Consider the following 25,790-nt stretch of genomic DNA (forward strand, 5'->3'; position numbering starts at 1 on the left):
ACATTCTCCCCAGAGACCGAAGGAACATCCTTTTTGTCCCCTTCACAACTTTTTTCTGTCCCAGACACATGTCACTGTGCATGATTAATGAGCTGGAGGGTTTTGCGTCGAACCCCGTTTAAGGACTTCAGTGTTGGAGATCCCTGCATGATACGAAGAGTCTCGTTTACAAAAAGACGAATGTAACCGAAGGCGGCCTTGCGTTGCTTCGTGCAGTATGTTTATGCTACATGTTTATGACTATCGAGGCAGATGGATGAACACAACCCGAGCCACCAGCTAATTGGTTTTGAAGTAGTCGGGGCTCGGACTAAAGGAAACAACTGTCTCTGCCTCGGATGAGACGGGAGCTGGGGACCGCTACAGCTGCCACTGCTCAGTACATCAGGTCATGTTTGTGGTTAGATTGGAAGTATTTATAAGCAAACCAAAAGCTATTATCCGTTATAAATGATCCGTTGAGTACTGGACAGACTTACGGACCGTTTTCAATGTAAAGAAGGGCTCAATTCAGAGATTATCTCATTTAAAATGAGATTAAACAGCCAGCTAGACTTCAGTTTGGTGAAATATTTAAAGATAAAAATGTGTTTGAAACAAGAAGATTAGCTACAAAGATTAGAATAAACAGTAAACACTGTGTGGAAACAAACCAATTATAAAATCTGGTGCATAAATCAGAATCAGGAAAGATTGGGGATCCAGCAACAGTGTTTATTCTTTTCGCAAATACAACAAAAGGCAATCTGATGGCCAGATAAATCAGCAGCTGCAGAGTTTTCCATCCAGCAAACAAGACACGCTCTCAACCTTTTACATTCAGATTTGTGCAATCACTCATCGCTATGGTTTAGTGTATACTGCAGCTAGAGGAAAGGATGTGGAAAAAAATGTCTTGTCTTTGTCTCCATCTTAACTTTTGATGCTTCAGTAACAAATATCTCTCTCATCCTCCGCTCCATCCCTCCATCTCTCTCTCTCTCCGTCTCTCCGTCTTCCCTCACGTGTCATGCATTTCCGAGAGTCGGTGTACTCTAAACAGTTATGTTCTTGTTTCCTTTGGTTATAATCTCCACTGACGTGCTAGAGTCCCATTTCCTTCTTCAGCTCTGCGTGCACACTACCAGCGCAGCCATAATGTACAGTGTGTCCATTAAACATGCACGCAAGGCAGCGCAGACGTTGAGCAGACCTCGGCTTTAACACATGCATTACATTCAGCATTATGTATCATAATTGTGATTTAAGTCTGGAATGAAAGCATACAAGTAGAGACGAATCGGGCTGCCGCAGTTTCTCATGCAATCATTTATTTAAAAGTAGTATTTAAAACTGTAGTAAGCACAACTGCTGCATGTTCAGAGCACAATTAATTGATTGCTTGGGAGGGTCCAAGAGGAGGCTCAACGAGTGGGACAAACTGAGGCCTGACCTAAAATGCAACTTTTTAATATTAGTGATTGATCAAATAAAAATAAAAAAAATACATATTTTTAGTAGTTAGTTATTTTAATTGAGAAATGCCTGTGTTTGTCATTTGAAGTGCATTTAAGTCGGTGGAAGCTTCGTCACGTATTTCAGTGCAACAAGAAGACTTTAGGAAAATATGAACCAGATTTTGAAGGGGTATGAATACACAATAAACAGTATAAGTGGCATTAACAGTATAAATATACGTATAGTATGAGAATAGGCAGATAAGGGCTAATTTGCAGATTGTGGAGACACTGAACCTTAAGTTGAGCACCCGCCGCCACTTGGTCGAATAAGTTTGACTCATTTACAAGAAAAAAAATGTCAAACATCTGCTAGTTTGAGGATGAGGAAATGAGGATTTTGCTTTGATCACCAATAATGAATATCTTCGGGCATTGATGTAGAGTTGGTCTGCTGAAATTCACTATTTTCTGACATATCACAGACTAAACCATGAATTGAATAAACGCAAAAACAATGCAAAGAATGACTGTTAGAGAAAACAATTATGAGCTGGAATTGAAAATTAACAATTAATTGACCACAATTTTAGAAACCATATACATTTTTTTGTGTCATTATTATGCATGAATGCCAAACACTTACTGGTTCCAGTATCAGATGTTATTATTTACTTTTCATCATTGCTAAATATTAATTTTAGGCTTTGGATTGTTGGTAGGACAAAACAAGCAATTTTGAGATATTGTGTTGGGCTGAAGAATTTTGTGATTAGTATTTTTCTCCAAATAAATAAAATAATTGTCAGAAAAAGAATCCCGATACTAATTCATAATGAAAACAATCGTTCATTGCAGACTTAATAATCAATAGAATGTATATAGCATCTCCTTTGCACTTACTCTGCTCATGCATCACATATATGTTCATCTGATGGGGATATTGTGTAAAGGAAACAATATTTCCTTTACTACAGAGATCAAATAACTCAAGCGGTAGGACAAAACCCTCAGTAAATGGTGTCTCTTCTGTATCATTAGTGGATGAAAAGCGAAAGCCTTTTCTAACTGTGAACGTTCTGCTCCGGCTTCTTTCCCTCAATGGTGCGCTGGTGAAATGACATAGCACAAGATAAAATAGTAATGCTAATATCAATAGTTTCTCCATTACAGGTCAGCTAACTGTCCAGCAGAACAGTTACAAAGCTGTTCTTTTTCGATCTCACAGGGCCGATCAATACGGGGGCATACTGTTTCAATTTTGCTGGCATTGATTTTCTCTATAACGCTCCAACCCCAAAGCATTCGTCTTTCTGAAGGAAGGAAGATTTGATTTACTGAAGAAAAATTGGAGTGCACATCACAAAGATTTTTTGCCGGGGCGGGAGTGTGACATGCCAAAAGATGGATGTCCCTTGGCTGGGAAGCCTCTAGCCTAAGGGCGTCCATTAGAGCAGTGGTGCTGCAGAAAATGAGCTGCTTATATGAGGGAGGAGGAGCAGAGGGAGAGGAGTTGGTGCTCGAGGTGTGTGTGTTTTAGCTGTAGGGGAGGATTGTTGGGCTGCACCATTGGATAAAAAGGATGCTGATGCAGGCTTAAAAAAAAGGAAAGAAGACAAAAGGAGGAAAACAGCAAACTCCAGGGAGTATACCTAAACCTCTTCATTTTGAATAATGTTTCCATTCGTCTCAAACAGACTGGCTACATCAGTAGATTGTCAACAGCAGCTCTGGATTAAATTTTAAAAAAGCACACTGTCTTCTACATCACACTTCAACCTTTTTTTCAGCTGCAGCCACCTTCCTTTTACTTCCCTCGCTTCCTGCATCCAGAGTGAATTTCCATGGTACATTAGTCAGCCTATTAGAATGCAATAAAGAGAAGGTATGAGAGGGGAGAAGGAGGAGAGTAGTGCGAGCCCCCAGAGACTGAGTTGGCATTCTCCATCATCTGCCCTCATCTCCCCTCTCTGTCCGCCGACTTTGTCTATGTGTCATATACATGAAAGATGATTCCTGACCCAAATAAACACGGCAGCGGTCTGGATGCTCAGTGGACCCAAGCTCAAAGAAAGAGGGGAAAAAAATGATGAGTGATGAGGAGAGGGAAACAAAATGACATCTGCCAGTTGTTTCATTTGTGGCTATCTTGCTAGGTGTTAATTTACTTTTTTCCTCTCTCAAAAAGACAGCAGGCTGGCATGTTGAACACCTGAGTCTCAAGGCACTGGGACAGAAACGTATGGATGAACAGGTAGTCGCCCTATCCGTCTGTGGATCTGTCTATGTCTTGACACTAGATGACAGACAAGGACACAAAAACGATAGATACCACCACTGTCTGGTGGAAGAAATCCTCCCTGGACGGCCGCTGATACAACTGTAGTAGATAGTGAAACGAGAAAGAGCAAAGGACAAGGAGTGGGAGAGAAGGAGAAAAGAAATTGTATGTTGTGAGGAAGAGAGAGAGAGAGAGAGAGAGAGAGAGAGAGAGAACCGCAGACAAAGCAGGGGAATGGAAAAAGGAAAATCACCTCACACCTCTTCTCTCCAGAGGCCGGGGCCGCTGTAAGCTGGATATTAAGACACAAATTGCATTCAGGCGGGTCACACTGTGTCAGAAGATATTAGATGCCTGCCGTGAGGAAACAACAATTCCCATCAGCTTGTGAGAAAATAATATTTTCATTTTCAGAGTCTTTATTGAATGGAAACTTTGGGGAATACATTTTTATGGCACGTGAGCAGGCAGGCAACAAAAGGTCGTAATCATAGCTGCGTATTGTCTTTGTGTTCCTGGATTTCAATTTCACAGCTGGAGAAAGCATCGTGTGTATCCGTGCTTCCCCTCCCATCTGTATTCACAGGCAGGGATGTTGCTCCATCACACGTTGTATTTGTGGAATTAGGGAACAAACATCTCTTGTATTAGGACGCCTGCAGGCATGCAGGTGTGTGTGTGTGTGTGTGTGTGTGTGTATTTTATTTTTATTTTTTAAATGTGTCCATCTTTTGCTTTTACTTGTTCTTTTTGGGGGTTTTCAGCACCAGATGTTTCTCCAATGCCCACATAACCACGGGCTCTGGTGCGTAGCTGCACCACCTGACCTTCACAGTAATTGACCAAAAATATTGATGTAATGGCACAGGACTGATTGTGATTTATTAAAAGAGCGCTGCACTCCAAGGCCCAGTGCCAATGGCTCCCTGCGCCCATCGGCAGCCATTAGGAAAACCATCAATAGCGCAACGGCATAAAGGGCCAGTAATGGGGGACTTTTCTGGCCAGGGCTCGTAGAACACAATCTCCATAGTAAATAGCCTGGTTTGAGTACACATGACGACTAATAAAAATAAAAAGAGATGGAAGCAGAAGGGAGGGGAGATGGTATCAAAGAAAGAAACATATGACAAATACACCATATCCTGATAGAAGAGGAAAAAAAATAGAAAAGAAAAAACAAAGGCAGCCAGAGATAGACTCCTGATCCAATAGCAAACTAACCCTCGCCAGACGAGTCTCTGGAGAGTTGGTTCAGCCTAACAAGCACGAGCCAGCGGCCGTCTCTCCAGCCCACCATTACCCACTACCTGCACAAACAGCCATCATTAGGGAATAGCTGCATTGCATTCTGCTGCCTATTTGGCGAAACAAACAACGGAGGATAGGGTTCCCTCTGTTCTTAATGGGAGCAGAGCTGTTTAAATGGCTTTCATCTCTCTCTCCAGTCAATGCATCATTCAACCCACAGCTGACATTTTCACCTTTGCAAATCTAATTTAATCAAAGCCATGAGTATTGGGGGATGAGAAAGATTATGATGAGATTAAAACCATTACAGTGGTTTGAATAATTTCAAGGCTGAGAGAAATGACATGCTCTGAACACTGTTCATGAAAAAAACTAAACAGGTTCTTCTTGATTAAAGGCTTTTTCTCTGCAAGGCTCACTTATTGTCTCGAAAACATCCCGACATGTGGGGAACAAAATAGAATTGTGACCAAATATAGAATCAAAGGATTATTTGTCATTTTTCACATTTACAAAAAAACAATCAAACACCTGCCATGTACAAAGAATACTAAACGTGTGTGTGCGTGTGTTTGAGAAGTAGAAAACCTCACCACGACAGAATTTTCCCCGCATTACACAAAATTCTAAAATATTTTACTAAGTAAAGTTTAATGACAACAATGTAAAAAGTCCCAGAGTGAGCAGGGTTTTTGCTTCAACACTTGTTTTACCTTTTGGAAGAGCTTCCCCAGGCTCCATGTTTGTCGGTCAGGATGTTGACTATCTTCTGGATGAGCTGTGTGGCCGTCATGTGGTCGCGGTACTTGGCTGCTCGGATCAGGTGGTCGCACATCTTCTCCTCATCTCGCTTCTCCGCTGCGTACTGAGCACAGTTCGACTAGGAAGGAAAGAGAAAAGGTGCGTTATACATTGCGGGAGTGAAGGTATCACGAGCGCGTACATTGCAAAGAGGTGCACAAATGTGTCAAGAGACTGAATTATACAACATTTTAATTGTAATTTGTGCTCGTATCTTGTGGAACATATGTAGCAAAAACAGCTCTATAGGAAGATACAATACAGACGTATAGAAACTCCACTCGGAGTAGAACCAAATGAAAAGCATGGGGTCATTTCTGTCCTCATGTCATGTTGATTAATAACAGTGGACACGCATTTACTAAATGCCCTCCGGCACACCAAATCATGCGATACCCACAATGCACAGGGAGGGCATTTTTCTCTGTCGGAATTTGTTATCAGAATGGGCCTTTGAACTCTGCGGCGATGGGAAAAGTAAAACACCTTCTGAGAAATAACAGCTATAATTTGAAACAGTGTTTTGATTTCCATCCGTTTCAGAATCAATTTCAAACTCACGCTGCGCTTATAGCTTTGAAAGTATTGTTTCAAAGTTAAATTCGTATTGAAGGTGAGCATAAGAAAAGGGACAGGAAAAAAAAAAAAACATGCTATGTATAGCAACAGCTGGCGTTGGTGCATTTATATTTTCCTCTACATGTTCTCAGAACAGCAACTAAAGCAAATGGCTGCAGTATCGAGGACAAAAGCTCATTTGATTATTAATGAGTCTTCAGTTGTGTATTAATGTCTTTATCAAATTAACCTTAAACTAACCCGTTGGTATCAGCCCAGATGCATGCAACCTGCTTTCCCAAAGTTACCAGTAAAGCGCTTTATAATGGGTCCTCCTCTTCAATTTGAACGACAACATTTCATATCTGACAGAAAATCTATAGGTATAAATCAAATTAGAGGGCCTTTCCTGCAGGCTACCGGGCCTTAATTATCAATCTATGTCTCTTTGTGTGGCATTAATGTGGGCCTTGACCTTGCAGCACGATGACCTGGGAAACAGCAAAATAAAGGGAGCACGGAAAAGGAAATTTCAGTAAGGGTTCCACATTTTCAACCAGAGAATGCTTTGCCTTGCTGTGCTGTATGTGTGTGTGGGTGTGTGTCGCATGTCCATTAATCTTGATCAGTGGTACTGAAGGTAAGCAGGAATTGGGACAAGTAAGACGCTGGACCAAAGGAAGGGAATAAGAGGAGAGGGTTTAAAATGCTACAATTCTAGTTACGCCAAGCATTTAATTATCGCACATGTTATATAGAAAAAGATAAACACTTATGCATGTATAAAGCATGTATACATGATTATAAAAATGCATACATTTTGCCAAAATCAATAGTTATGTGGATTTCCGTCCTTTAAACAGATATTAGTAAGCCTATGAAGTCCATTTCCATCTGCCCCTGTCAGACATGTGAAGTCTGCAGTACTAATCAACAGTGCTGGGTTCAAACTCATAACCATAAACAAACACTTCATCACCTGTGTGTTGAGCCTGCCCAAACACCCAAAGCCTGCATGCTGTAATGGGATTTTCTCATATCCGAAGCCAAAGTCGACTGCAGCAGAAAAGGCCAAATTCACAGACTCACCCCTAAAATAACAACCAAAAAAGCTGAACACACCAGTTGTGCCATTAAAAGCCAACGTCGGGTTTGCTCGTAAGAGGAAAAGACAAGTCACTGTTAATTCCCGGGGTCATTCCATAGATGTGAAGTCAGAGAGTGCGCAGGGGGATTATGAAGGACTTATTATGTTATTATGAGGGTTAAAGCGAATAACCAAATCTCCCAGTTGGCACCATCCTGCCTTCACGTCTCTCCAGGTCTGCTGACGGGATAAAGGGCAGAAACTAGAAAAGGAGCTTTTGGGGTATTTTTAAACAAACAGTTCTTTCTTTCCTTCCAAGGAATGTTGAGGAAACATAAGAAGTAAATTAAAAGTATCTGTTCCTATTTGCAATTAGAAGCATGCCTTTTTTTTGTGACTAAAGCAGTCAGTGTGCATATTTTGACAAGAAAACCGCCATAAAAAGACTCACTCTGAGACAAGCACTTCCATTTACCAAGTTAAAAGAGTGCAGCTGAAGAAAAGGGGACGGCGGACTCTGTTAACTTCCTACCCAGACAGCCACCAGGGCACAACTTGCTGGCAGTGAGACCGTTATGACTTGCGACACTGTAATCATGGGCAGCACCTTCCATTACATGGCCCGGCTGACAGGGTCGCCCAGCGCGAGGGCCCGGCTCTGCCGGAGGAGACAGCTTGGTGGAGACGAAATGATAATGGCTGGCATTAATCGAGTCAATTACACCGAGTCGTGTCTCCCACAATTCATCAACAGTTGAAATAAATAACTATGGATGTGTCTTGGGAGTTTGGGGAGGAAATGGGCTGCTGGGGGGAAGTGACTGGGGGAGTGGAAAGAACAGTAATCATCTCGAAAATCACACCACGAAGAAGATGGCGACACGCACATACCGACACAAAGCTTTGAAACGCGTGAATGTTCATCATATTACCCAACCTCTTTTTGAGCCGGAGATTGCTATGCATCAGATTTTCGATGTTAAAAATTGTTGTGGTTATCGCTGCCCCATCGCTCATGTTTTTGCCGTGCTGATTCCACAAATAATAAGCAGGGAGGAGATGAGTTTCACAGTGGTGGTGTTGTAACAGCGTCAGCCTTATCTAAATGCTGTATTTGTTGTCAGAGGATGCCTTGGCTCCCCTCCTCCTCTCCCTCGCTCGCTGGGTTGAGAGGGTTAACCAGTATAATGGGCTGGACAATGGAGGCTCATTACAAGATATCAGCCCTGTGTTTATCAATTAGAGTGACAGAAAAGGTCTAGTGGTGTTTTCGTGCCACGGCGAGCCTTCGACGCGCCTGACAGAACCGGGGTCTCAGGGTTCTGTCGGGGAACGGGAGGAAGAAACAAAACCAGCAGAGATGTTATTAAAGCGCTTGATTTGCAATCTCTTGACACTGGTGGCACATCAGGGCTGCACTCTCTCCAAGGCTGGGCTATCGCTCTGCGAGAATCTCCAATTTCTCACATCCGTCGACAAGCACTCCCAGAGGGTTTCATTTACAAGCGGGCAGAGAAACTGTCCAGAGGAAGGCGACACATCAGGCTCGTCCTTGTCTGGTATCAAAGAATGCAAATATACTACAAATAAATTCCTCCCGGATCACAATGGAGGTCTAGGGAGACAAGACGGTGAAATGAGAAAGGAGGATGGGGGTCGGAAAACAAAAGTAGATGCTGAACCAGTCCACCAATTGGTTTCAAAGAGATTCCCTTGCACTTGATCTCTTGGCCTCTAGTTTTCAAATTGCAACATAAAATGTCACCAGGGGAATTCAGACAATGGGCTGGGGAAGAAACGAGTGAAAGGAAGAGGAGGGGGAGAAAAATGAGGGCTTAAAAGTACAATGGCGAACAAAAGTCACCAAATGACAATGCCTGACAGCCACTTCAATTCTGAAATGATGTCCCTGTCATGCCGTGCTCCCAAGTATTGATTTTTTTTCTCCGTTCTCTTGGAGCACAGGAGGAAAAAAAATAATCAAATCCAGTTGAAATAGATCCCTCTCCGCTGGCACCGGCTCATTGCTAGCGGCCATCGAGGTTAACGCAGGCGCAACACTTATCAAAGTATCTCTCTCCTCCTCTCCCCTGCTCCTCCCCTCACAGTCTGAGGCTGCTCTATAATGGACTGGTCACCGGGCTCAACTGGCAGCCTCTTCATCTCTTCTACCCAGAAACCTCTCGTCTCTGCAAAAACCGCACCCTCCTCGCGCCACATCAGTCTGCGTTGCTGCCATCGTTTCCCGATGACTCCGGCTCAGCGTCAAGGTCATGCCACAAGAAAAATCGTACTGTCGCCTGGAAGTGAAAAATAGTTAAATGAAGAGAGGACGCGACCGGATGAGAAATACACGTCCTCTGGGTTGGCCGTTGCCTGAAAACACAATTAACGCACAAACACAACAGCTCTGCATGTAGAAAATCATTCAACGAACAATAGAACATTCCCTGCTGAAAAAAAAAAAAAGAGACCGTGTCTCAGGATGTGGAGCAAAGTCATATTTCTGGGAGTTAGCTGGTCACACATAATGATGGAAGCTTCGGAGGAGGTACCTGGGGACTTTAATACGCGGCAAAGTCAGCGGGACTGAGACTACCGCTCCCCCTCCGTCTTCTGTAACCCACTTCTCCTGTTCTACCTCCTGGTGTCTCGAGCGAAACAGTGAATGCGGCAATGCTGAAAGATGGCAACTTGCTACACATTTTGACAATATAGTCAGCGTTATGTTTTACGAGAGCGACTGCTGTCCAGTCTTGAGTTTGTCTTTCGCATCTTTATGAAATTTCATCCATATCCTGACGGTTGTGCCAAAACACCATCACAATTATAGACATGCTCCTGTTCTATTGTTTCCTCTCGTTCTCTTGACAGCAGTTTTGCCCATAATGAGGTGCCCGGGCCCTCCAGCCCTGCTGACATGCTACATTACAGCTGCGACAACTACATGACAGCAAGCTACAGTTGGTGGCAGCCGTCAGTCAGACGGCTGTGAATGATGTGGCGTAAATAGCCTTTGGGAGCTCTGGTTCTCTGGCTCTTTCCGTGTGTGTTTGAGTAACATTTGATCAGCAGATTGCTTTCTGTAACAACAAAGCAAATCTCAGGTTTTTGTGGAATCAATCTACTGATCTGCCTGCTGGTTATATATATAAATAGGGATGTACTGTAATAGCTTAGGTCAGCTCTGGATCCAACTTAAGCTACATCGCAAATTACATTACAATGTACTATCAAAGTGCATCCTCGCCCCGGCTCTCTCTCTCTGTGATGCACACGTTTCCAGAGACCAGTGCTATGATAATACAGCATAATGAGCATCAGCTCAATGCTAATGTCATTAACGCGGGGAGAGGCACCAGATCGTTTTACAAGCTCAGCAGAGGGAGGGCAATGACGCCAAGCACTAATTAGCCGCTATCGTCTGGCTTTCACAGGATCTCCCAGACAGTCAATTCAATTACTCCATATAACAGCAGAAGATGAATCAAGGGGGTGTATAAAAATAAAATAAAAAGACTGAGCAGAAGGGAAGAATAGAAATGACTTGGGTCTTGCTCACTCTTCCCTATCTGGACCTTCTTATCTGCCCTTGTGCCCCTGAGCCCACCACATTTCATCCCTAATGAACAGGCCCATAAAACGAGGGAGTTCGATTTCTCTCTCCTCCTTTCTATCTCTTGGGCTCCCCTCTCCTGCCTGCTCTCCTCTGGAAGATATCAGAGTCCATCATTTGCTGTGCTGGGCAGCAGCATCCGATCCGTAGATCTCCTTCACATTAAGGATCCTTTTAGATAGAGAACCCTAAAAGGTAATTGGATTTCCCCCCTTGTTATCTTCATCTGTTTCACCCTAAGCCCACTGTAATAACTTACTCTCTGGGCCAAAGATAACTCAATTCTGTCCCACAGAGAGCCAGTCAGAGTGTGGGTGAGAAAGAGAGAGAGAGAGAAAGCATATGTTATGTCTCTGAGGCACACGGGTATCTAAATCCTCTATCACTGCCTTCTAAAGGATATGAACTCTGACAAGGAGCAAACATAAATTAGTTTTTATGTATTGAATCATTCTCTTTTCTGGTGCCTTGGCATTGCAGCGGCTGTGGAATTAAAGCATGAGCTTTTAAAAATGCAGAAAAGTATAGTGAGGCAGATTGTGTTCTGCCAATGCCTTAGCAGACCCTCCACACTTCCAGTGTAACACAATGACATCAATAGTGAGTCATATCGGAGGCCTGTTTTGAGGGCTTATTCCTCACAAAATAATAACCAACATTTAGTGTCACGGCAACACAATACAAAGGGGACAACGCCTTCAAAGAAAACTGAAATAGCTGAAAATTATTTCAAAACCCTCCACCCCCCCCCCCCCCCTCGCTCTCAGGGGGGATGTTTCATTGGCCTGTTATTTTTATTGTGGCAGTGCAAAATGAAACCGTTGGCTCTAGCAGGCTCTAGCAGAGCTCGTATGGAGGCAAAAATCAATACAGCAATATCAGAGCAAGACTTATCAGGGCTTCACTTCTTCTCAGAGGTCACAGAGGAGCAACTGCATTTAAGTGGGGAATTCAATTGTGAAACATAGTTTGGGACGAGCTATGCCGGGTATCTGATCGAGGACGGCTGGAAGACTGCAAAGGGAGAGTATAAGTTCCCAATGACAATACCAAAACACAGCTAAACTCAAGTCATAGCTTTCCATTTGTTGTGTGTTTGCAGTCAATTGAGTGACATTTCCCCCCAACCCTATAACGCTGCACGCAGTATTGTGCTGCTGTATGCCCACAGCCTCTTATATACATTTTAAATGTGACTGTGGAAAGCAGGGTGGATAAGGAGAGCTCACAGAGTAGAACAACTAAATAAAACAGAAGATCCTACAATCCTTGGTTCCGGTCATTTGCAAACTCTCTTACCTAATAAGCATCAAAGACTATTCATGTCGTGTGTTCATGCACGCTGGTAATCAGATAAATAATTGTACATTTACTGAACGCTTATGTAATAACAGGACTTTAATTCTGTCATGTTATATCCAACGATGAGAACTTGGGACAGTCGGGTTCTTATGTGCAATGTCAAACTACTGTATGCCAGGTTAGGAATCAGGGAATAAAGCCTGGGAGTTTGAGAAATGGAGAACCATCCGACGCAGAGCAGGGATCATTTGCATTGTGCCGACTGGTTGCCAAGTCTGTCTGCCAGTCAGGCAACACACTCCGAGACCTTTTTACTTGTGTTGCCACTGCATGCTATACATACGCTTTTGCAAGACCACAAATACTGTACACCTTTTCATAAAGTGTGCAGTATGGACAAAACATCTGCCACAACAACATAGTAGAATAAAAGCATGCTCCGCCAGTCTGTGCTGATAGTGATAAGTTGAGATCATGTCAGATAATGTTTGCAAATGACTGACAAATGGAGCCGAGTGAGTAATAAGGGTTCACAAGAACAGGATGACAATTACACAGAAAAGCCGCCTATCAAAGAAAGAGATCAAAACATAGCAATCGTAGACACAACTTTGATGTGATGAGTTGTGCCCCCGCCCCCTCTGATTGACTTTCAACGCTCTTGAGGGATTTTACTTTACCCGAATGTCAGAGAGACCCTTCATTGAACCTTTAAAAAAAAAAAAAAAGCATTTTTACTGCGAAGTGGGGGCTGAAGCGATGGGTTTACACACAGTCCGCCCTTCAGGCCAGCACCTCTCAGGTCTGTCTGTAGATTTTAGTGCTGGCGGGTTCTTGAGAAATGAGGGGAAGGAGGGATGGCGGATAGGGGAGGATGCCATATTCCTGTCACGGGCAAAATACACCCCCAGCGGGAGTATAATGGACAGGATCTCAGCAGGAAATGGTATTGGTGAGATCTAGAAAGCGGGTGTGTGGGGTGGGGGGGGGGGGGCAGAGTTGGACTGGGAAAGGGGCAACTAAGGGTGCCCATGGGTCAGGATAGAGTTGGCCCGGCAGCTGAATGGCAACATTTGTGCTGAGAACTGGTAGGAAGAGGAGGGGGAGAAGCTTCAGGAGCAAGCCTGCAGTTACATGGAGAGGCACGAGGATAAATTAACACTACACAATGTTTGGTTAGTGCTACGTGCAAAGCTTGATCACCAGCCTCAAACTACTTCAGTGTGTATGCAAGTCTGTGTGTGTGTGTGTGTGTGTGTGTGTGTTCGTGTTCACGATTAGCACACGTTGAAAGCAAACATTTACCCTCTCCGTTTGCTGTGACAGATCTTAAAGCTTGATGGACAAGTTTTGAGTAGTCGTCGGATCAGATTCTCGATGCTCTCCCTTCCTTGTCTTCATTAAATATATTCACTGACAGAGCATACAGTGGGAATATCAAACTATTAAACATTGCTATCAAAGGAGCCTTAGTGCAATGGGCCCTAGAGCTACAACTGGACTTTATTGTCCGAGCTTAGCAAGCCTAGAGTTCCAGTGATCTCACAGGAGGAAATGTGGTGTGACAGATTGTGTTTGGTTAACATTTCTTTCTTGGTACAGAAAAAAAAAAAAAAAAAGTCTGTACTGGAATCCTTCACCCACCTTATCATCCTTCATTCTTCCAACCTATAATTAAAGTTTAAATCAGTCATTTTTCTTTATTGATATATCTTTGAATCCATCTGTATGAAAGAGTGCAGCAAAACAGCTGTTAGACACTCTTCTAGTGAGAAACGCTGATCAGATTTGTCAGCTCGCACATGCAGTCCAACTCACTCACTTCAGAAAATCATCGTTTATGCAATCTCATTGCCTGGCCTGCAGATACCGCTTTGAGTGGATACCACCAATAGAGTAAAACCGCTTCACTAATGCAACACTTAATACTTTGTAGTAGTTTGAAAAGTTACAGATTTACGCTTTAGGTTGCTGAATATTGTTTGTGTCAAAATATTCTGCAATCCCACACCTCTAAAATCATTACGTTTTGGATAGAACTTAAAAAATTGTCTATACATCTAAAGACGATGTAGTTCGCTTACATAATAAGAAATGATGGAAGGTGTCCCGTGCATGGGTTACCAGCGCTGTGTAGCATCTTACCTCAAACTCTGCATGTTTATGGATGTCTTCAGCTCTCTGTCGGCTCAGGATAAATTCAGCTTCATTAGCCACACGAACCAGGTGGTCCTTCATGGTGTGGCTCAGCAGCCTAGGGAGAGGGCAGATGGACATCAGCTTACCAGAATACTACATAATGTATTTACAATTATTTAAAAAAAAATGTATTAGATATATGGAAGTCAATCTACATCAGTGATACAGGGGAAAATGCCAGATTGGTGGTTAGCCATATCATAAACTCTTGAGCTGCAGACTATTTAAAACATCTGTTTAACACTATGATATCTGGTAACCAAGAGAAGGAACAGCCATGTAATATCCATAAAATGCTGAAAAAGAACCGTGCAAAACAAGCAGAAAATCTAATTTGGAAACAAAAACCAAACCAGATAGATCCTCTAACTGGGGGTGTAGGTGCTAATTGATTTGTTAATGATATGCATCTGACAAGAGGGAGGATCTCTCCTCATGTTGCAACATATGCAGTCCACCTCCCTCCCCTTATCAGTGTTGATCAAACACGCATGTTGCATGTGTAGGTCTAAGAAACCTCTCTGCAGCCCTAAAGGTCAGGACTGTGCAAAGTGGAACAATAACAGACCAGGGGCCAGAGGGAGGGGGGAGCAGGCTGGGATCGACTGTGGGGTGGGGGTTTATGGACCAGGGGATGACTGTAACCTAAGCCTGCTGTTTCAGCACAGGGCAGCAGGGGAGCGGAGGTGCTGGGGCCTCTGCAGCCTCTCCGGCCCTGTCGAGGCCCCGCTATCAATAACCCAGCCGCTGCCCTTCTTTATGGCGCTCTGTGCTCAAGACTGTACACGCGGACAAAACAGACATCTCTGAAGACATTATGGAAATAAAATAGCTGCATTCAATACTTTCACTATCACATAGAATACCATTTAATACCCGTCATTAATTATTATATTTATTTGTATCCGGTATTTCCCCAATGATATAATCAATTAAACTCATTTACTAACTAACTGTTTTCAGTCTCCCCATATCAAACGATGAGTTGCCTAGCTACTGTAGCTATAGCAGGAGTGACGGTGCAGATTGAATCTCCACAAAAAAAAAAAAAAAAAAAAAAGTAACATCCTTCTGCACACACAATCCACCGTCGAACTACTTGTGATTCAAACGTATGTAATGTGTCCCAACAGCCCGAGAAACAGAAACATTTTAGAAGTAGCGTTGCTGCAAGACAATTATTTGAGACCATGCTAATGAAATTGAAGACTTTTTGCTTTAAGGGCCTTATTTGAGGAAACAGTACTATGTTTTTGAAGACAATTTAAGACCACCAAAAACCCGGTTTTATCCAGCTAATATGACTTTCCACAGAAAAGAAAAAAACAAATTAAAACCTAATCAGGGTGGACTGTTGCATGTAGCATACAATCTGGATTTAATCAAATAAATAAAATGATGACCAGTTGTAATCATGTATAAATGACCGTTTGATTCCCACAAAGAGACAGACCAGAAACACATTTGCATACAGAACTTTCACTTGTAGCCCTGACGCGAGTTATGGTTGTTAAAGTATGTGTGCAAATCCTGTCCTCCACAAAGAACTCATAGGACTCTCATTAGCATTAATGTGGATTAGCCTCTGCCGATTCTAAAAGCTGAGGATCAATAATGGAAGTGTGGCTCTCTGACTCTGAAACTGATGAGTTTAAGAGTAAGAAGAGGAACTGATGTGGGAACGAGAGAGTCTTATTAGGAAGAGATGGGGAGGCTCATTTGTCGGGGTAATTGAAAAAATAGACAAAAAACAAAAGGCAGCGGCAGACGGAAGAGATGATTACGGGCAGATAAAGGCTCAACCAGAAAGGCATAAACTGACAGAGGGACAGCAGGAAATCAAGAGCGATTTCCCAAGTGTCACAGAGGAACCAGCCATCAGAGCCCCCGTCACCTTTTACCTAACCTCTCTCCTTTTCCCAAATCCCTCAGGGAGGAGCTCGTATTGAATGGAGCCTTGAACTCAAGGATCGTCCATCCTCTCCCAATCTCTTCTAACAACCCCCCGATCATTGATTGTTGTCCAGGATCTTGAATAGCCACCCTATCACAAGGGCCTTAGGGAGGGGAGGGGGGGGGGGGGCCTGAGGGGCTGTGACGTGATCCAGGAACGGTGAAATTGGAAAGTGGCTGATGGGTAGCGGTTGGTAAGATAATGAAGAAGTGCCGATGTAAGGAGAGAGGACAGCACTTAGCATGTCAGAGTTACCCACCTGCCTTCGTTGACCAACTCGATAAAGGCGAGACCTGCATTCTTCTGGATGGAGTTCTGCCATTCCTGCAAGCAAACAGACAAAATATCAACGCCAGCACTGAAATAACACATTTTACACATGGTCCAGTGAATCTCTAAACATAGAAATGCAGATAATTGCATTAAAGCAGTGCCAATACGTTCCCAACACAGGTAAATATCTTAAGAAAACACCTGAAATGTGATGGCAGGCTAGTCTTAAAGCCACTAAAAAAATACCCGTTTTTTGTTTGTTTTCCCAGAGTTTCAGTAAAAACATTTATTTTTATGGACCAACAGGCCAAACCCCAAAGATATTCAGTTTACAAATTATACAAAACAGAACAACGCAGGAAACTTTTGAGAGCTGGAACAGGGAAATGTTCGACATTTTGCTCGAATAATTACTCTGTAGAAACGCCGTTCTCGGGTGCATCCTGGTGACTCAGTGGTTTACGCTCCGTCTATAAGCTTTCCTGCCGCTACAGGTCCCCGATGTCAAATGAAACATCATCTAAAAAGCTTTTGTCAGCATAATCGGCCGGCAATCGAGTGGAAAGGAGTGAAAGAGCTGTGTTGAGACTGCATTCATCACAAGTAAATACACAAATTTCCTCCTCTTTGACGTACGTTATGGTTCAAGGTGTCAGTCTAAACAATCCAACCACAGCCGTGTGCAACTTTCAATCCTCAATTTCGACAACGACAACGAGAGAAGGCAAACTCAGCGGTCATCGTCTCTCATGTTCTGTTCTACATTTCAACACCTTCAACACAACCGTCAAAAGAATAATAAAGCAACAAGGTCATGGGGCCTGTCTGAACCTCACAGCGCTTTCCCCCCCCCTTCTTCCTCTCTGGGGAGATGGAGAAATATGCGTGAAAAACCTCAGGTTAGAGCCCTAAACTACTCTATACAAAAATCATTAATCACAGCTTGAAGTCACCATCCATTCCAAATGGTTCAGCTTTTATTAAAATGTATTGAAATGAACGCGTTATATTAATTTCAACACAGGTAAAAAATAACCATGATGCCATTTTTTTTCCACTCTGAAAAAAAAATTCTCCCTTCAACAAAGTGCCGAAAAGACAGATCTTAATTGAGTTAATGTATTTGAGTTGAAGTGAAAGCCATGCAACGTGTTCGTGTATCTAAGCATAAGCTTTGCCGTCATCGCCTCTTGAGCTGATAGAGGAAACGGTGTGTTTACGCAGCGACTGGCCTTTCAGTAAACCGAGAGAGCCCACGGGGACGAGGATACCAGGAGGAAGGAAAGATCCATTTACACGCATTTCTAAAAAAAACACATCCAAACATATTTGTACATACGTGAGGATTTTCAAAGCCGTACGGTTGTTCTCTTTTAGCACAACAAACGCAAAACCATCAGAACCAGTCACGCACCAAACCGGGAGAAACCATACTTTTGAAATGCCTGCGCGTCATACGGAGAACAGCCTAACACTTAACCTCAATTCAAAACTGCTTTTTGTCCTGAAGGAGCAGATTGGCATTGACCGTGTTTACAATACGATCCAAATAAAGAGGGCACACAGGGAATAAAAGTCCGGGCTTGGGAGTGGAAACCGTGTTTTGGAGTTGAGAACTGGCAGAGGTTTTATTCTTGCGGCTGAGGCTTGCTTTAGAGGAAGTGTGTGAGAGCAGCCTTGGGGCCTTCCAGTTGAAGCATAGACTGTAGTTGAAGGACATTAACCATGAGCGCTAGCCTGTGGCTGTGGGGATATCCCAGACCGGGCCAGACTGCGCTTTCTGGATTTCAAATAAACATCACAGGAAGTGAGGCTGTAAATAGAGTCGTCCTCTCCGGAGAGCCAGTTAAACAAGTGACATTAAATTTCCTTAAAATAATTTTTACGCGGGAGTCTTAGAATTTAAAGCAAAACTTAAAAGCGTCTTCAGCAGAAATAAAATGATTATCGCAGAAGTGCAGCTCGTAAAGGCTTCGGTTCTAAATTAGGTTTGAGGCCATTGGCATTTTGTGGACACAGACAAAAGGTGATAGCAAGACTAATGGCGTCATTACGGGCTAAGAAATGGCTCCTCTAGTTGAATTAAAGAAGCAATGACCCTGATCTGAGGGACATCTCGCGGGGACAAATAGGAAACAGAGACAGGTCAGTGATAGAATATTGGATTTTGGCTGCCCTGGTCAGCGGTGTCACAGCTTTTATGGCTGCAATAGGGGCCGTGACCACAGCGCTCCTGATGAGAGGATACAAGCAGCCATTTGTGACCTCTCACCTTTAACCTGACCTCCTAACAGATGATAGGACGGAGAGGAGAGAGAGAGAGAGAGGGCTGTCCTTTGATCCTGATCGGAAATGTTGACAGTGTTTAATATAGCTAGAAGGGGCTACGTTTTGTTACCATTTTCTTTCTCATGTGTATGAACGCCCGTCAATAAGACAGCTCTGTTTGGTCTGTGTTCCACGACGATGGCATTGAGTCTAAACACACACGCCATGCGCTTCCGTCATTACAGCTGATTATCCATAATCAACATCTAAATATACCACAGCAGTGAGAAAACACAGACCTCCTGAGCAAAAAGTGCCTTTCAAACATCAGGCCCGCCACAACACAAGGAAAACATTTTCCAACACTGAAGAAAGAAACGCCTCGGCTCTCCCGAAATAATAAATAAGTCGGTTGTGCTTTTCGATGGCATCACTCATAATCACGACTATTTGCTGATTTTAAAAGCTGTGGGAATACAACTTAAAGATGGGACAAAAGCATAAATAATGTCAGACGTGGACGTGCAGCACAGGCAAAATGAAAGAAGCTGAGAGCTGCCGATTTTCTTCTTCTTTTGAAAAATGTACAGTTAAATGTACTCGAGTTTGATTATTAAGTGACAGAACAATAATATAAAATAAAAAGACAAAGCAGATGGAAACCAAATACACCTTTTTAACATTTTAAATTAATTTGAATAATTCTGTCATTAACTGCCATAGAGTAAAAGTTCCTACGACCACTGACGTATCCATAACAGTTGAAGTTACATCTTGCCATTTTTAATCAAATGTTTTTTGAAGCTGTGGGACCCAAATGTTTCTGAAGAGCGACTTCATACCAACAATATACAAAAAAACTAATTATTTTTACTATCAGCTATGGAATGTTATTCCTCATTGTCCTCCTGACTGATTAAAGCAGAAGTTGAGTAGTTTGTTGTTGGTTCATGCTGCTTTGTCTGAAATAATTGTGGGCGTTTTGTGCGCGTGAACAAATTCACAGCGGTGCTACTCGAGCTCTCAACAGTCCTCGTGTGTGTGTTCAGATGGTATCTGCTTAAAGAACAACAGACACATTGGTGTTTGCATAATCAAATCCACAACTGATGGAATATTTACAGATGTCAAAATATTTATACTGCAGGGTCTCAAAGAACTTCATAACACACACAAAACAAAGACCACAAATCCCCCCCCCAATACACCAATCAGACAAACCAAAAACACATTATAACACTGATGAGCTGTCCATGAAGAGTTTGTTTTAGTGGAATAAATAAATGTTTATAGTACATTTCAGAAAATCATCTTTCAATCTTATCTTGTAACAAATCTGGTATTTGGTTTCTTTGGCTTAATGTCAGTGGATTTTAATGATGTGGCCGAATGAGAAAACCTAAAACACTGAGGAGCTGCTTCACTTCCGAGTGGAACAGATTTTCAGTTCCAACGGCAAAAACACACCAGAACAGCGGCGATGCGCGGGCTGCCATGCCGCGTCTATGGAGCTGCGGTCGTTTTGCAGTGAAGTTGGTGATAAAAAGTCGGGGATAGTTGCCGAAGTGCAGCCAGAGAATCAGAGAGTACACGCAACCAATCAGCAAACAGAGCCCTGTGACATGTTGACCTGTTACAAAGAATTTCCTCCCGCCTGAAAAACATGAACACGGCGCAGAAAAATGTAATTATTGTGGCGAGCCAAACTTTGCTGCTGCCTGGTTTGTTTTTTGCCGTAATCAGTACCTCATTTTCATTTTGTATAAGAACTGTTGGTCTTGACTTTTTAGTACACAAGAGAGTATTTTGCATAAACAAAATACCCAAAGAACGTTGATCCGCAGTACAGACTGGTTTCCAATACCGCTTTTTCAAAGTTAGTCTACAGAATGAGCCAACTTCAAGGTAATTACATCATCGTTAGAACATCTTTTTTGCTGAATCATATAGTTTCTATGCAGCCAAATATTCAATCAGCCAGTACCAGTCCTTTGTGGTTGGGGATCTTGGCTATCGACAAGTCTATGTTTCCAACCCCCCGAAAAAAATGTTAAAGTAGAAAAACTTTTGCCAGATGTCTCAATAATGGTATGAATCAAACACCATCTTGCTTTTGCCATTTGTTGTACCTGAAATGACTTGGAATGTACATCAATGTAACCCTAAAGGATCACATTCACATAGAACATGTAAAATATGCCACAAATCTGTACACGACCAAACCGGATTTAACGAGGCCAACTGATCGTCCTCAAAATACCTTAAGATATTGAATATAATGGTTGTTAAAGTAGGACTTTGTGCGACTCTGTATTCTGTGTAGGTCCTGTGTCCCATGTTTTGAGCTTTAAATTTACCAGATCAAAAATGCAGGGAAGTATATTTCTACTCCAGATCCGAGCAAAGGAGCCAGGATACCATTTTATCAGCAGGATGGCTGAGAGAGGATAGCAGGGGGAGAAACATAAGAAGACATTCCAAGGTCTTATAACTTGGGACCTGTCAGGTAAGAAAACATTACATTAAGAGCGCCTGTCAGATGGAGACGGCTCTGTCAGGGAAATTAATTTATTTGAAACACGATTATACGTTGGGTATAAATAACCAACCGTTCATGCCACTTGAGGCCCTCCAGTCCCGAGCCACTTGAAGCCAGCTCACAGTAAAACCGGCTGGGAGCCAAATTAAAAGCCACTCCATTTTTTAAGGAGTCTCCTGTCCGATTCTCCCCTCTCAGCTAGACTTCACTTCCTGTCAGGAAGTCCCCCTTGACCCCCACCTCCTCCAACACAACACACCCCGCCTCCTCCGCCGCCTCCTCCTCCTCCTCCTCCTCCTCCTCCTCCTCCTCCTCCTGCTCTCTGGCTGCATAGTTGGCAACGATAGGGAGCCTGCAGAATTAAGTGCCAGTTGGTGTTGCAGTGTTTTCTCTACGTCTCACAGGATAGTACCTTTTCAAAGAATCTACAGCATGAGATTATCCTCTGAACTAGAGAGTGTTGGCGGGGACACTGAGCCGCGTGGCATGGCTGTAAAGGGGCACTGGAGCAGAGCACGGGGTGAGGGCGAACAGGGAGGGAAGGGGGGAAAACAAAACACTTTGATTTGCACTGATCTTGAACCTTGTGTGCCTGTTTAACTGCACGGTGGGGTGCGAGTCCGACTGTGAGGAAAATGATGGGGAAAGTATTTTTTATCCCCTGGTTTCATCACATTCCTCGGCAGTTCTCTCAGCTCCACAAGTGGTCTGATCCATCAAAAAGAAAACCACTGACAGATATAAATGACTTTTTAGTAAAACGTCAGACTCCACTTTCACCAACATCATTTTAAAAATAAGTAACTTGTGAAAACTTAATAAAACATACCGTGCAAATGGTTTCATTTGCTGGTTTTTGTTTCTTATTTCCAGGGCCACTTAGCTGCCAACTGGTTCCCTCGTTTCTCAGATTTTGTTATTGATTGTGCGGAGCATGATGACCGTGCACTCCCGACCTGTTCCCTGACTGCAGGGGTTTAAACTTCTATGCCTCCGCCACTCTTACTTCTAACCTGGAGGTCAGAGGGTCAAGGGTCAGGAGGAACCAAGTGTTTGGGGAAGTCAATGTCCTTCTCCCCGCTGACTGGGAGAGAGAAGTGCCCATCTGTTAAACAGGTTAACTTTGGTGAGACTGATAATGTGTGGTCATTGGATTAGCGGGTTAGGATTGATGTTATTGAATTACTATTAAAGGATTATCTGCATCACAATACTGTTTGTTTAGAACAGAGATAGTGGATTATCAGCTACTGAGGTCCCTACGAAACCACTTAGTCAAGAAAAATTACTTCTAACACACAAAATGTTATCAATAAATGTGTAGTTCCTGACTAAAGTAAATTAAAGGGTAAATTCATCTAAATTACAAAAGTTAAATTCTCACTTTACCCTATTTCTATAAAACAATGCAGATAGTAGTGATTGTATTTGCTCAGGTTGACACATCTTTGTTGCTGCTATGTATTGTATTGTTTACAAAAAATGTAATAAAATATATGAAATAATAATACTGTGTGTCTATTATCTTATATAATTATTCTAGTAATACATGAAGCTATAAAATGCAGCTTTCTCTTAACATTTTAATTGCAAACTTAAAAAACGTTATTCTTGTGGGGGGGGAACGATGCAACATCTGGTTGTAAATTCCATCGCAACTTTGGACCGCAACACGTCTACTATTACCGGTACTTTCTGCCAGCCTCCCCTAATTTGACCATGCTAATATTTTACCTGCTCTCGTCCAATAAAATGATAACTAGTTTATGGTCTACTGTCTGATTCCATATGAAGACTCTACAGCCATGCTATTGGCGCAATGAAGCTATAGCTAAATGCGGTCACCAGCGTGCTAACATGCTCCCAATCCTCCCATGCTAATGTTTAGCATGTTCACTATCATAGTTTACAGTATTAGCATGCTAACATTAGCTAATTAGAATTAAAGAACAGATGAAGCTGATGGGAACAGCATCACCTTTACACGCATTTCTTGACAAACGAAAGTTTTGGACTAATTACAATTATGACTTGCTGGTGGTGGTCGATGAAGAAGTCACTCGAACACCAAAGTTATGAAAATTCATACTGAGCGGGAAATAAATGTCTTGAGATCTTAAGATATTCTACTTGATAAGTTGAAACTTTGACCTGCTAGTGGCGCTGGAGGAAACGTCAGGGGATCACCAAAGTATGATTTAGCCTCTTGGGACCATGAATGTCTGTTTAAAATGTGTGGAGATATTTCAGTGATGGACTGAATGGATGAACCCCATTGACAGGCTAGCATGTCTAAAGACTCAGCATCACTTGTCAGAAACTGCATCCCTGTTGCTCTGGGTGTTAATTCACAGGTCTCACTGTTTATAGAGAGAAGTTAACATCTGGTAATAAAATCTGTTCACAGCGAGGTCTGTGAATTAGCTATCCTGTGTCTACTTAATTTGTGATTTTAAAAATGTTTTTAATGCCGTGACCGTCACAAATAAAATTACCTGGGGATATAAAAACTAAATTACCTGTGTTACTATATACCTGTCTTTTGTTTCAGTGACCTGACCCTTTATCGGTTAAAGAATGGAAGAAATAAGAAGCCCTACTGTGTGTGATTACACTACATTAAATGTAATTGTTGAGGTGAGAGGAAGAGCAGTCTTTCCTATCTGAGCTTGACCGCGATCATGAAACCAGAGCCCCTCCACCCCACAACTATCTCCCTCTCTCGCTCTCTCCCTTCCTTCCTCTCTATGTACAGGATGCATTTCTGATAAATGGCAGAAGGATGGATGGGCTGACAGAGGGGCCGGACAATAATGGCTGATCTACAGGACACAAATGCAGCTACTGAGGAGATTTATGGGCCTCTGCTCATCGTAGACTGTCCAGCAACCCAAGAGATGATTTCTCAAAGCTCTGGATGGACGGCAGCGAGCGCTGGGGGAAAAGCCCCGTCTCTTGTCCCATCGCATTAGTTATTTATCAGATGTTTTTCGGTGGAAACCACTTCAAGAAGAGCACCCAGGAAACAACACACTGGCCGTAAACATGACCAAGATGCGAGGAAACTAGTGCGAGTGTGAAACTGTCGAAGCGAATCAGAGGCACGGGAAGAGTGGTTCTTCACGTACAGGACGGAGAAAACTTCAATGATATTCATGTAATATGCAGGAGCTACTTTGAGGAAGCCATCGCATTCAATAACCTGGAAGGGTTATGACATCGTGACCTTACAAAAAGATATTCTCCATTATTTAAAATCGTCTAATAAGCACCAAAGCATTGCATATTAATCAGAGTTGGTCAAAGAACAGAGGATTTATTATGCGAGCCCTTTGTATTCATGCAATCTAATTATTATTTCAGAACATATAATATGCATTATAATCGCCATTCTACATTCTCAAAATGGTGTTATAAGCATTCCTATTTATAAACTAGTAAAAGTAAAGCTGAAACAATTAGTCAGCGGAGAGAAAATTCATCTGCAACAACTTTGATATTGGATTGATCGTTTGTCATTTTTTCTAACTAAAATTTAAATTTCACTAATTCCAGCTATTGAAAATGTGTATAATTGAGGGTTTTGCTTTGTCTTGTATGGAAGTAAACTGAATTTTGACTTGTTTGAAAAAAACAAACAAGCAATAAGTCAGCTCAAAGCAAATGGCCATTTTCCACTATTTTCTGACATTTTATAGACCAAACAATTAATTCAAAAACTAATCTGCGGATCAATCAATAACAATAAAGATATTTGTTTCGGCGTACAAACATAGTACATCTTGAATTAAGAACAAAGCCAGGCACAGATACAGTAAGTGGCAGCTCTGTTGCACCTACAGCATATGATCATTAATCCTCGTTTTGTATATTCAGCAGTCCTCAAAGATCAATATTAGAGCGTAGAACAAGGCAGCACACCACCCCAACGGTTAATGTCTGATCAAAATGGTCCTTTAATTGGGAGCACGGTTGTAGTTGTTTAGAAATGGGGCACTATCAAACAGCGGTTTACAATCCCCTCCTCAATGCCAAGCTGATGTGGCCGCCGATGTAACTTTCATGGGATCCCTGATTAAAAACTGCTCTGCAGTCCCTAGCCTCCTGACCCTTCACCCTGGCTCCACTCCATCTCAAAGCTTGGGAAATTAATTAAAATTTCACAGAGATGGTATCGCATCGCCGATGAAGGAGTGGGGTGGAGGGGAGAAAATCAATCAAAATC

At 42.5% G+C, this 25,790-nt stretch overlaps 1 protein-coding gene across 3 annotated transcripts in view; it reads right to left on the minus strand.

The window, feature by feature from the left end:
* Positions 1-25,790, minus strand: part of lrba (LPS-responsive vesicle trafficking, beach and anchor containing) — a 176,545-nt gene that overhangs the window by 85,277 nt on the left and 65,478 nt on the right. For all 3 annotated transcript variants that reach the window (XM_076091417.1, XM_076091415.1, XM_076091416.1), the window contains exons 34-36: positions 16,745-16,809; positions 14,478-14,586; positions 5,682-5,848 (exon numbers count right to left, since the gene is read on the minus strand). In XM_076091417.1, the coding sequence (XP_075947532.1) occupies positions 5,682-5,848; positions 14,478-14,586; positions 16,745-16,809 (341 nt within the window). The remainder of the gene's footprint in view (positions 1-5,681; positions 5,849-14,477; positions 14,587-16,744; positions 16,810-25,790) is intronic.

The sequence above is a fragment of the Anarhichas minor genome, unplaced genomic scaffold (genome assembly GCF_050575085.1).
Source record: "Anarhichas minor isolate MPS153535 unplaced genomic scaffold, ASM5057508v1 ptg000014l, whole genome shotgun sequence".
Classification (NCBI taxonomy): Eukaryota; Metazoa; Chordata; class Actinopteri; order Perciformes; family Anarhichadidae; genus Anarhichas; species Anarhichas minor.